The 12935-nt window shown below is 44.6% G+C and overlaps 2 protein-coding genes across 2 annotated transcripts; one reads left to right on the top strand and one right to left on the bottom strand.

Moving 5' to 3' along the window:
• Positions 1-9080: 9080 nt before the first annotated feature.
• On the top strand, positions 9081-9713 carry E1B28_005295 (uncharacterized protein; the record flags this gene model as incomplete). Its single annotated transcript, XM_043149849.1, has 3 exons — positions 9081-9100; positions 9148-9287; positions 9334-9713. 3 exons carry the CDS (start codon positions 9081-9083, stop codon positions 9711-9713), a joined length of 540 nt encoding a protein of 179 aa, XP_043014457.1.
• Positions 9714-10841: 1128 nt separating this feature from the next.
• On the bottom strand, positions 10842-12352 carry E1B28_005294 (uncharacterized protein; the record flags this gene model as incomplete). The annotated part of the gene is made up of 6 exons (XM_043149848.1): positions 10842-11424; positions 11475-11490; positions 11561-11803; positions 11860-11937; positions 11996-12182; positions 12236-12352. The coding sequence occupies 6 exons, from the start codon at positions 12350-12352 to the stop codon at positions 10842-10844; spliced, it is 1224 nt and encodes a 407-aa protein (XP_043014456.1).
• Between the last annotated feature and the right edge of the window lie 583 nt (positions 12353-12935).

Raw genomic sequence — 12935 nt, 5'->3', positions numbered from 1 at the left:
AGCTAGATACATGGAGGGTTTATATACTACTGAGCTATCTACATGGGGATAAGACCTAGCCAATAGGAAATAACATGGAATAACCATGGAATGACTGTGGATGGCTATGAAAAGCTGTTAAATGACTGTGCAAAGCTGTGGAATAACTGTGCAAGGCTGTGCAAAATAGAAAAGTTGCTCCACTGGCAAGAATTCTAGAATGCCCTGGATGCCCAAGATGCCCAAGATGCCCAAGATGCCCAGGATGCCCAGGATGCCCAAGAATTAATTTCTGGGGGGCATTCCTTGATGTTGAACATGCCCTGGAAAGTGAACGATTCGTGACAATGACCCAGTGGGTCAGCCAGTTCGAGACGTGTTTTGATGGGCCAAAACCATTTTGTATTTGGTTTACCTGCAAAACCATTTGCCGAACTGTTTTGGCAACTTGGTTTGTGTTTCAGTTTCAAACCAGTTTTGAACCGAACCAATGAGATCACTAAGTGAAGGTAAGTGACTATGTAAGTGATGTGTAAGTGAAAGTAAGTGACGAGTTAAGTGAAGGTAAGTGACTAGGTAAGTGGAGGTAAGTGATGGGTAAGCGAAAGTAAGTGATGGGTAAGCGAAAGTAAGTGACGGATAAATAAAAGTAAGTGACAGGTAAGTGATGGTTAAGTGAGTGATAGTAAGTGATAGTAAGTGACAGGTAAGTGAGAGTCCAAGAAGTTATTGGCGAATTACCTTCATCTATGGCAACTGCACATCTGCTAGCCTGAGAGCCAGCAACGCCAATGCTCTCCTTACATCAATGCTCAAAAAAATCATGTAAATACCTTGTTTTTGACGGCTTAGACTTGGACTAGACTCCCAGCATCGGGTGTGTAATGCTCCAGTATTCTATTACTACATTTATCAGGGTACAGTACAGGTTTGGTGGCAGTGTTCTTCGGTGACAGGTGGGTTTGGTGGCAGTGTCAAGTGCAAGTTCAGTGAGCCACAGATTTGGTGGCAGTGAAGTTCAGTGACAGGTAAGTGACAAGTAAGTTGTCAGGAGTCGATCCTTGGGTGAGACGAGCTGAGAATTGAAGGGAAAAATGAATGACTCCTAGGTAGGATTGACCAGACAAGAGTGAAGTTCTACGGTACACTTGGAGTACTTATATACTACACTACTTAAGGGGTAAGGAGTCGAGGGGGCAGGGGCCTCCCTATCTACCATGGTCTATGGCGATCGTGATTCGGACAGAGTGCTCAACGGTGAGGAGCCAAAGGGATCGAAGGGAGGATGATTGCAAAGATCGAAACGATCAAGTGCGAGGATGGGAGGAGTTGTGATAGCACGTGAAGCACTATGGAGGAGTACTTGGAGTACAGTGAATTCGTGACATTACTCCCCCTTTAAGGGCCTTCGCCCTCGAAGGCTTCGTGGTTATACCATATACCCAAGGCTGACTTTTCTGAGTACTTTCGGTGTAATTTTCTTGCGGTCGAAATGGCAGGATTGCGTTAATCTGTTGTGGAGCACTCAGGTTGGAATGATGGAACTTTTCGATCATTTTCTTACAACCATCGCCAAGGTTGTCAACTGGTTCCCATGTTGATTCCGATAATGGATAAGTGAGCCATTTGACGAGGTAGTGTAAGACGGAAGTTTTTGTCCAATGATTGTACACCATCTTGGAGTCCAATATCTCTTCCACGTCCCATACAGCTTCACCATCCTCAGCACTCGCTGGTTCTCGGGACACATCTTCTTGTTGGTGCTCAGCAACAGAAGGTCGATGACCGGTGAGGAGTACTGTATGGAAAACACTGTGCACTCGCTTCCATGTCACGGGGAGGTCCAACTTGTAGGATGAACTGCCAACCTTCTCAATAATCTTGAAGGGACTGTAGTGTTTATCCCCAAGCTTCACGGATGGCCATTCTGTTCTAACTTTCTTCCCTTCAAGGTAAACTAAATCTCCAGGCTTATAGTCCTCTGCCAGTTTGCTTGGTGTTGTAGTACTCCTTCATAAGTTCTGCACTGCGACAAAGGCATGCTTGTGCGTCGTCGCAGGCTTGGTTAAGCCAGGTAAAGAACTCTTCTGCCGTTTCATTGTTCATCTTTGTGAACGGTTCAGTTGCCTTTCGAGGGTGGAAGCCACACATTAGATAGAATGGGGAGTACCTGGTCGAACTATGGGCATGATCATTGTAACAGAATTCCGCCATGGGAATCCATTCATCCCAATCGTCTTGTCTCCAATTACAAAAGACTCGCAGGTACTGCTCGATTTCCATGTTGACACGCTCCGTTTGGCCATCTGTTTGCGGGTGGTAGGCTGTTGATACGTTCATCTTGATACCCAGGATATTGTACAGCGCCTTCAAGAACTTGGAGATAAATACCATACCCAGATCGCTGATCACCCATTCTGGGAGGCTGAAATCTCTCCAAACCCGATCAAGGAAGAGCTTCGCAATTCCTTCACTATCAACTTCGTCGTAAGTGGGTATGGCACATACTCTCTTACTAAGTCGATCAACCACTACCAGTATAGTGGTGTACCCATGAGCCTCCGGGAGCTTGGTGATCAAGTCGCAGGATATATACTGCCACAGTTGACTAGGTACAACGTTAGGACTTAAAGTCCTTGCGGTTTACTGGGGAAGGTCTTCGTTCTCTGGCAGATAGGGCATCCTCTAGCATATGCTTTGACATCCCACTATATTGTGGGCCACTAATAATGTTGTAGTATAAGTTCAGTGGTTTTTGCCTCTCCTGGGTGTCCCGCGAAGTAGGTGTCATGATGAAACCGAATAATCTCGTGCCGCAAGCTCTTTTCAGGGGGTACATAAAGCAGGTTGTCCTTGGTCAAGTAGTCTCCGTGGTTCTCAATGTTGCCCTTGTTTTCTCCCATTTCCAAGACCTTGACTTCCCATTTTGCCTTGTGTCTTTTGATTTCTTCCAGAAAGTGATCCCCAGGAGTACCTTCAGTACTCGCAGTGTGAATGGTGCGAAGGAATTTGGGTTTTAAGAGGACAATGTCTCTGTTATCATTTTCCCCCCTCTCATGGCCCTTTCATCTCGAAAGTAAGTCCGGTTTAGTCTGCAACTTTCCGGGTTTATGAACCAGTACAAAGTTGTAATCCACTAGTGTCACTGACCACCTTGCCTGTCGTCAGTTGAGTGTTTTCAACGTCATGAAGTATTGTAAATTTTGGTGATCAGACCAGATTTCGAATTGTACTCCATTCATGAGTATATAGAGTACATTGGAGATGAGGGGAATTGGGTACTGATTCTTGATTGTCATTGCGTTAAGCTTCCAGTAGTCCTGCACTGGACGCAGTTTCCTGTCCTTCTTTTTTACAAAGAAAAAGGGCAAGGATATGAGGGACTTAGATGGACAGATACGTCCAGTCTTCAGGTGTTCTTCTATAAACACGTCGAGTTCTTTCTGTTCCTCTGCTGATAGTGGATAAAGTTTACTTTTGAAGGGTTTTGAGCCTTCCTTGAGTTCAATGGCATGGTCCCACTTCCCTCGCTCAGGTAAGGAGTCGAAATCTCCCTTTTCAAATACTGAGCGGTACTTCTCAAGGTACTCCAGAGGTACTATTTCTTCTATCGTCTTCTTTCCTTGTTCCTGCGTGTACTGGGCAGCTAGTTCTGCCACTATGCTTCTTGCTGTGCAAATCTGTTCTGCTTTCTCATCTTCGAAGCGAATTTGCATCTTGATCCTCTTTCTCGATATCTTCAGTATCTTCTTCCTTCCATATTTGCCACATTCGGCGACGTTTACACTCTGGCAGGCATCGATTAAACTGAAGGGTCCCCTTTTTCCAGTCCACCGTTGGGTTATGATGCCAAAGCCAGTTATATCCTATGATCACATTGCTTTTTCCCCTATCGGTTACAGCGAACATGGTGACTTCAGTGTGATCCTGGATCATGATTCGAAGTTTGACTGTGTGGGAAATCCTGCCTGCATGATTAGGAGTTCCGTCGGCGTTATAGACAGGAATTGGTCGAGCTAACTCATTCAATTCAAGTCCTTTGTCCATCACAAATGCCTTATTGACGTAGCAAACGGTAGCTCCACAATCGAGGAGGGCTTCAGTAACAAGTCCTTTGTGTGAGTTGAGGGTCTCCAGAGCCGTCGGTACTAACACAGAATCTCCTTGAATCTTCTGGATCCATCGAACAGATTCTTTTAGCTGTTTAATGGTCGAAAGTGCGTCTTGAACTGTCATCTGGAGAATGTCGCGTACTAAGTCGTTGTCAACTTTGGATGTCCTGTTTTCATGCGACCCTTTCTTCAGGAGATGTCATCACTTTTCCTCATTGTGACATAAGTTCCAATAGATCCAATAGGCATCCTTCTTTGATGCGGGGTAAGGGAGTTCAGGATTACTAGTTTTAGAGGGTACTTGAGCAGGTACTCGCTGAGGTACTCCAGCCCTTTTTGCTTTTAGCGATAAGTTGGGCGTGGGTTTTTCTGATATGTCTTCGTCTTTCACCAAGTCACTCTCGTTCATTAAAACACTGAACCTATTGTTATTGGATTTACAGACAAAGGGTCCCTTAGATGGTGTATCTTTCTTCCTAAGGGGTTTTAAAAACCCGCCTCCTCTCCAATTTTCCTGAACTCTGCTTTCTCTGCAGTACTAAACGATTGGATCTCGTTAAGAAGTCGAGACATGTGATTAACCCTGGGATGAGGGCAGTCCCACACAAGGTGGCCAACTTCTTGACAGTTGTAACACTAACAGTTTCCATTCCAAGCATTAGGACGAGCACGGGCCCAATCAATTTCCATAGGTCGTCCTTGACCTCCGAATGTTACACCAGTTCCGGTCTTAGCTTCTGCAGATCCCAAGGTTGTGGTTGACACAGTGGGTACCGTAGATACCTGATTCCGGAAAGGATTGTTGGTACTCCGGGGTACTGCTGCTGCAGGTTTGGCTGCCAGAGTACGCACATTATGCTCCGTTCTCAGAGTCCGTGCACTGTGCTCCTGAAGGTCGAACCAAATTGCTGCTTCCTTCCATTTGTTGTAGGTCTGCGGCATAGGATCCATGGCGTAGATACGACTAATGAGGAATGGCTTGAGATTCACCTTTAAAAGCATCAGGAGTCCCTCTTCTTCAAGCCTGGATTTGGCTTGGTACTCCTCGAACTCGAGGAAGAATTGACTAGCCAACTCGCCAGGTTTCTGGACCAGGCTGTGGAGTTTCCTCTGTGCTATATCCTTCTGGTCACCACCAGCGAAATCTCGACAGATTTCTGCCTTTGGATTATTGAACAACGCTGGCCACCATCTGTTCTCAATTTCCCGGATTTTATTAGCCACCCATTTAGGAGGTAGTACTCCGTTGGTCATATGGGCAAGGGTTTTGAGGACCTTCACGTGGTCCACAGCATATTTCTCTGGATTTCTTTGGAAATAAATATAGAGCTGGGCGAAGAAGGGATCGATGCCTTTGGGGGTTCCGTTGAATGTGTTGGGCTTCGTAGCAGACGATTTCTCATTACTCCGGCTATAACTCTTCTCGAGTAACCTAGCAATGACTTCATTTTGAGTATTCAACTGGCTAAGTGGTCACCAAATGTTGACATTGAGTTCCCTATCCTGCTGTTGTGCATTAAGACCCTGGAACCATTCTTCAGTTCCTTGAGCGAGGACTTCTGGATCAGGGAGAGCCAGTCCAGCGTGTTGAGAGATGTTGGGGTTCATGTGGGTATCCTGATCTAAGGTGGCAGACATGTGCACAGCGATCAAGATGAGAGGTTTCCAAACTAAAGGTTGGTGAGAGTAGAAAAGGTCAGGTCACCCCTGGGGTACTCTTGTCTATTGTCAGGAGTTGATCCTTGGGTGAGATGATAATGCAACTTTTGACATCTATGCTACATTATGTCCATTTTAGCACATATATTAAGTGCTTTGGAACGATATAGATATCGTATGAGAACTAGAGTGAGCCCGAGCTGCTAGTTAAAGCTTATGGCCGTTAGCAGAGTACACTAGTACAGCTGAGAAACAGCTAGAGAGCATCCCGTAGCGCTAGCCTGAAAACTGTAAGACACTACGCGAGCGGTCGCTATTCAGAAAGACCACTCTCTGTACTCTATTATGCACAAAGCGATTAAGGGATATTATGTTGAGGCTTATGCTTCAGTACTGGATTCATAGCTAAGAGGGATAAAGCCTTAAACAGACTCCTAAAAAGAGAGAGCGGACACTCTCGAATGAAGATGGACTTAGAGAAAGGTGCGCTGAAGTGTTGAGCGCTAGCAGTTCATACGGACCGAGCAGATGCTACGGAAAGAAGTAAAACACACACCCAAGACCAAGGACGAGGTGAAGTCAAGTGCGAGCAATCGGAGAGGTGTCTGAACATGTGCAAGCATCAGAGAGAGACTGTCTTCGGACAGGTCGGAGAGAGCTAGCGTTCTCGGATAGGATTGAGGATCAGATTCCATGCGCCAAACCATACGAGTTCTCGCTAAGAGACTAACCGATGAATAGAGACCAGTAACGTTAAGAGCTAGACTCTTCCAGACCGTGTGTAGATGCCTGGCGGAAAGAGCTAGCGAAGTCAGAGGCATATGCTAGCAGTATTAGCAAGCGAGAATACAGCTAGATAGCATCGCCTGCAAGAACCCAGCATGGGCAGCCAAGCCGAAAGACAATTTGTAAGCTAGTGTAGAAATTGTATATATACCAGGCCTGTATCTGTAGTTAAGCAAGCAAGTACTGCCAGTATGTAGGAAAGTTTCAGAGCAGCTGCCCACGCATAGCCTCCAAATAGAGATTAGATTTGCCCTGTTAAATCAGTGATTGGATAAGAGATTGGATAGCGAGCAATTCAGAGAACAGTTCAGAGACCTTCAGAGTTATTCAGAGAACAGTCTTTGTATTGAGTTTCATAGTCCACAGAGGACCCCTAGCTTTCCACTCTCCTTTCTAAGTCCACTGGACCCAAAGCAACCCTAATACAAAAACCCCTAGCTGTTCAAGTGCATAGCACAGATAGCTGTAACTAAGAGCTAGCTTTCCCTAGTCTTTAGTATTACCCTTTTTGAGATAAGAAGTGTACCCTTTGACAAGCATTTCCACCCTTGCAATTCTTCTGGGGTGTTGAGTGGTGATAGACTCTTCACAACTGGGATAGCTATATTGTTGAGGATTGATTGATTTGTCAGTGCTACACATAGCACTGATAGGTTGGTTTGTTCTTTAGGATAGAGGTTGATATATCATTCCCAGTGCCCATTAACAAGCTGACAATTGAAGGGAAAAATGAATGACTCCTAGGTAGGATTGACCAGACAAGAGTGAAGTTCTACGGTACACTTGGAGTACTTATATACTACACTACTTAAGGGGTAAGGAGTCAAGGGGGCAGGGGCCTCCCTATCTATGATGGTCTACGGCGATCGTGAGTCGGACAGAGTGCTCAACGGTGAGGAGCCAAAGGGATCGAAGGGAGGATGATTGCAAAGATCGAAACGATCAAGCGTGAGGATGGGAGGAGTTGTGATAGGATGTGAAGTACTATGGAGGAGTACTCAGAGTACAGCGAGTTCGTGACATAAGTGATCACTCAGTGAAAATCCATGGTCACTTACCGTCACTCAGCCTGTCACTCGAATTTGTTGTGGCCCCAGCTCAGTTGGTCCTTTGGAAGATTCCGACAAGTTATTGCTTTGAAGCAACAGAGATGGCAGTGTTCAATGTGCTTTGATCATGTGATATAAGGCTTTTGCTGCTCATAGAAATTTGCCAACAATGCTTTTGACATCACTCACAGTTCACCAAGCAACGGCTATATATACATACAACTAACTGAACATGCAACAATGCACATCATTTCTCCCAACCCCCATCATCACTTCATCATTCCTTTCATTATTTCTCCTTCACTTTTGTTTCCATCTACATCCCCTCTCCTGTCATTCGTAAATCATTCTTCAGGATGGCATTCACTGGCGCATCTAGTTTTTCAGTTGAAGGTGGTGCACACCATTACGTTTACGGGAACCAAACCATCAACAATACTACTCAGATTTTTCAAGAGTGAAGGAAGCAATGTACAGATTACAAAGAGGTGCATAGTTCGAGATTGTTGCAACTTGTTCCAACCACAATCTACTGACAAGGTTATCAGTACCACCACATCAAACGTGGGGAAGTCTACATGTCGAAAGATCTACATTCTAGAGAATATCCAAGGTGCTGGGACTCTTTCCAGCAGAAGTGGGCTATAGAGTTTCAGGCCAATTGAACTATCGGCACAGTGGAGATCTGTCGCCACCCAGGTACAAAATTCACGGTTGTGTCTTGTAGTGGTCCTGACGCAAAAAAGGTGTGTAATTTCTCGTCACGTTGCACGCCTCTAACCACATCTTTTAAGGTATGGGAGAAGGACTTTCGAAATCTTTCTCAAGCCCGGTGAGTGAACATTCGTGGATGTTATGGGGTGAATTGTTGAGAGAACAACAGAGGCGTGCAAAGTATGCAGCTTTTTAGGATCAATCAATCGAGACTTCCCATGTTGGTATTCTACAGTGGTGCGTAGATCTGTCACATTTTTTTTTCTCAAGTCTTGTTGCTAATTAGATTTGAGAGTTTATTCCTATTGGACACATTTGGGAGCAGCTTCTGGAGGTTGAGAAATTCTACTTCAATTCATTGGCTGTAAGTGTATCAAGTTCAAGATTGAGGTCCTCAGCTAATTTAACTATCCAAAAGTCGAATTTCAAGTGTTCAATAATGAAGCTGTGGATAGATCCCAAGCAAGGAAATCTGGTTAGTGGAAGGGAAGGACCCACATGTACTTTATGCAATCTCCGATAGTTCCAAGTCAAGAATCTGTCATCAAGCACCAAGCTTCTTCAAGAGGACGTTCTCTGGTGCTACCTAGCTCGCTTTCCATTGGATCGGGAGCTAGATACAATAGTCATGTTGTCTTTTCACTGGCCATGTCTCCAGCGAAAACATACAAAATTCAAAATAGATCGACCAATAGTTACCTCAACCATAACAAATTCCACAATCACGCTCGGAATTGGAAGTTGGGTTAGCTTTGAGGATTGCCTTGATTCCAGATTTGTAATGGCAGACAGGACACACAGGTAAGAGTCAATGGAACATTGAAGGTTATCAACTGACTGATGTCTAGGTTTACTCTTGTCAATGACTCTAAAGATTTCGCATTCCATTTGAAACCTGGTCCATGGGAAGACTGTGCATGGCTGTCACAAGCTTTGAATATCTTCCACGCCCTTGGAATCTCACTGGACAAAGATCTCTCAATATGCAGTGAGTTAATGTTTCTTTTCAGGTGCCCTGCTAATCTCTGAGTCAGAACTCATCTTGCCACATATTCAGTTGATACAAGAAATTGATGGCTCTCAAGTTGCATGTCAGCGATGTAAGAGCGTTCCACCCATTTATGTTTTCGTACTTCCCCTACCCCTCTCCTGTTTACCCAACCACTTCTGGTCTCATGATGAAAATGGACAAACTCACATTCCGAACGAGACATGCAAATACTTAGGTCTTCCCACCAAGCTTCCCATACACGTATACTCCAACTATCAATACACTTGGCCCAAGAATTCTGCCAAGATGTACAACCAGATTCACAAGTGGCAAATGCTACGAGGATTTGACCCGAATACCACCGACTTTGCGCACTACCTCGCATATCCTGTCTATGAAGTCGTACACCCAGAATCAAGTTGATTTTTGGAACTAGATAAAGTGTGCTCACCAACTGCCCTCGTTATATATCACCTTGTTAATGTGATCCCCGCAGCTTCTTTCCCAACTCAGATGGATAGTCAAGGTGAGTGTCATACATATACAGTCTTGATTTCTGTTCATTTGAATACTGGGACAGCGCCAAATGACGGTTTAGGCTCGTTCTGGTCGGTGCTAACAGCCCCCTTCACATGTGAGGCCATTGAAGGTTCCAATATTCCTGTGGTACCAACTTTGTAGACAGCAATCGTAATTCGTTCACAAAGGAATTTTTGGGCTTTTGCCCTCACATCTATCACAAATCTGCAACTCACCTAGTTTCTTGATGTGTTGTAGTGGAGTGGTAGAAGGAGATTAGTAGTGAAGCTTAGATGGAGAGCACAGAGATGTTGTATGAAGACAAAAGATGTTGTTAAGTCTGAGGCTCTAAGGCTCAGACTGTCTAGCTTATATACATAAATTCTATCTAAGACCCCAGATACTATACTAAGACCTCTAATACTCTATTTGAATAGTAGCACATGGTGTGCTTGGTAATTATCTGATTGGAAGACCCCAGGTACATTCCAGAGAACAATAGTACTCTGGATAACACTGGGTAACTATATGGTACACTGGGTAACACTGGGTAACACTGAGTAAATATATAGTACTCTGGATAGCTCAAGCATGCTTGGCAACAAGGATCAACATCTAGACATCTAGCCTGCCAAGGCTGTTGCTAGTGTGATCTAGATCTGACATAATTCCCCTAGATCTGATCTACAATCTGGAAGTGTCTAGAATGGTCTAGAACAAGTCCAATGGTCCACTCCATCTTTGGAATATCTAGTGATGTGATAAGATAAACACATGGCACAGATAAGATAAATGTTAGATAGGAATAAGACAGTGAAATCTGTGACAACATCTACAAAACCCCAAACACAATTTTGTGGTATCCATTAATGGTAGTTCATATTGTCGATAGGTTTTAACAAACAGAAACTGTATTATCACTAGCCACAACGCCAATAAGATACAAACAACAATAACGACCATTGAACTGAGTCAGGACTCAGAAATTCAGTCAAAACCACGAAGTTCAATGGGTATGAAATTAATCCATTATCATGACACCTCTTGCAAAGTGCGATCAACATATGGAGGTGGGAGCTCCCTCACACAACCTGTGCCACCATCTCGATGTTGGATGATAACTTCCAGCTGTCCAGCAACTGTTGTCCCCAAAGATGCCGTATGAGCCTCTGAGGTTTCCACATATGGAAGGGAAGGATTACAGTTGATTGGTGTTTGGTCACTAGACTCGCTGGAGGTTTGACCATGCCCCAGCTGCACTGTTTCACCACCCACACCTGCCTCCTGTGCTTTAAATCGTTGACTGCCCTTGGCACCATCAGTGTGAGTCTGGCAGTAAGGTTCAACTTTTGAAGTTTGTATTGGGTGAGGCCTGTACCAGAGGAAGTACCACATTGTGAGAGTAGCAAAGAAAAGGGCAACCACCGCTACAACAGTACCGGCAATGATAGCTGTGTGCTTGTGTCGATCTTTGGCTTCTGCTGCTGCATGGGCTTCTTCTACTTGTCTATCAAAATCGCCTGTGCTCCCAGACATACTACTGAGACCTGGGCAGTCAACATCTGTTGACCCTTTAGGCATAATAGTAGCAGCCTGATATGCAAAACGTCCAGTTCTAAAACAAGGTCAGGAATACATACACAGGAGAGGGATATGCTTGCTTACATGTCGTTCACCACAGCTATTTAATATTTATGTATGAAGATGGGGGGGTCAGAGTTGTCTTGAGATGAGACATGGCCTCAGCTCACCAATCATACGGTCACCTGGAGCACCTCTCATCCTGTAGGTGTAGGCATCGTCATTTGGTCCCATTGTGACATTGGTGATGCTTGGAGAGCTAATCTGCATCAAGGTGACACTGTATGGTTTAACACCACCCTTGATTCGAAGACCCCACGGGTCACAAGTATTGATGGTGTCACCAGTGGAGTTAGAAGTGAGAATGAAATCCCTCTTGGCATCATTAATGATGCAAGTCGTTGAGGAACCGCCTACAATGTGACTGGGTGAGATATTTGGGGATAGAGGTGGGTCAATTAATGCATACCAACAACAGTATATTCATTTGGTGAAATACCTCCAGAAGTTCCTTCAGAGTCAAAAACACTCAGAACCAGTTTGGTGCCTTGGAAGGTAGGATGGTTGAGTTACAAAGTTTGAGGGACAGGAATTTTGCAACACACCTATGGGAAAATCCACCGTCCACTTCACACTACTTGCGTTTGAGCCGACAAAAGTCGTCCTTGATATCCCATTGATGGCATATCCAATCATGTAGTATGGTGGAATGCCAGTCAAATTTCCACTGCTTGTGGCAGGTTCTATTGTGATGGGAAAGTCGGTGCATGCCAGCAAATCTGTAGGGATTTGCTAAAGAAACGTTCAATGGGGGAGGTATATGCGGCGGACAAACAATGATTCACTTTGTTAGAAAATCCCCACGTGAAAGTCTTTTGGGCATGGGTGGGAACGACGAGAGCAGTAACAGTGAGAATGAAGAGAGTAGATTGAAGAATAAAACTGGCGGATGGTGGATCCATGAATCTTAATGTAGAAGAGAGAAAGGACAGGAAATTTTTAAGGGGGTTGTGGTAGAGGACCATATATATAGCTTAGCTATTGAAACTCCCGGATCTTGATCAGCACCCACAGCACGTATAGATAGTCCCGAACTAGCCTGGTTTGATGTTGCTATCATCATTCCTTGGCTTCGGGTTTTTCCCCTTCTTTCCTCCTCGATGCATCCAGTTGTTTCTGACAGAAATAGGTGTGGAATTATCCGAGTCCCTTCTAAAGTTATTTGTTGATATAACAGTCTGCAAGGATTTCATCTAAGCGTTAGAGCAGTGCGATCGAGTCAGTACATGGAAAAGGTTCAATACGACAAGAGGTATAAAGATGAGGTGAACCGGTATCTACATGCAGAAGTGAGTAAGATGATCATTATCTTGGTATTCAGATACTAATCTGTTGGTTTGTGGAGCATCAAGCGTTCCGCCCACGAGTCGCAACCGGGAGTTGGCCAAAATTAGACACGAAAAACACGCAAAAGACACCTGAGCTTGAAATGTATCAGGAATAATAATAATACATTTCAGTAGTGTTCCATTTCAGCACCAAGTC

The sequence above is a fragment of the Marasmius oreades genome, chromosome 2 (genome assembly GCF_018924745.1).
Source record: "Marasmius oreades isolate 03SP1 chromosome 2, whole genome shotgun sequence".
Classification (NCBI taxonomy): domain Eukaryota; kingdom Fungi; phylum Basidiomycota; class Agaricomycetes; order Agaricales; family Marasmiaceae; genus Marasmius; species Marasmius oreades.
Note: the sequence above shows the minus strand (reverse complement) of the source record. Positions and strands in the feature narration are given on the sequence as shown.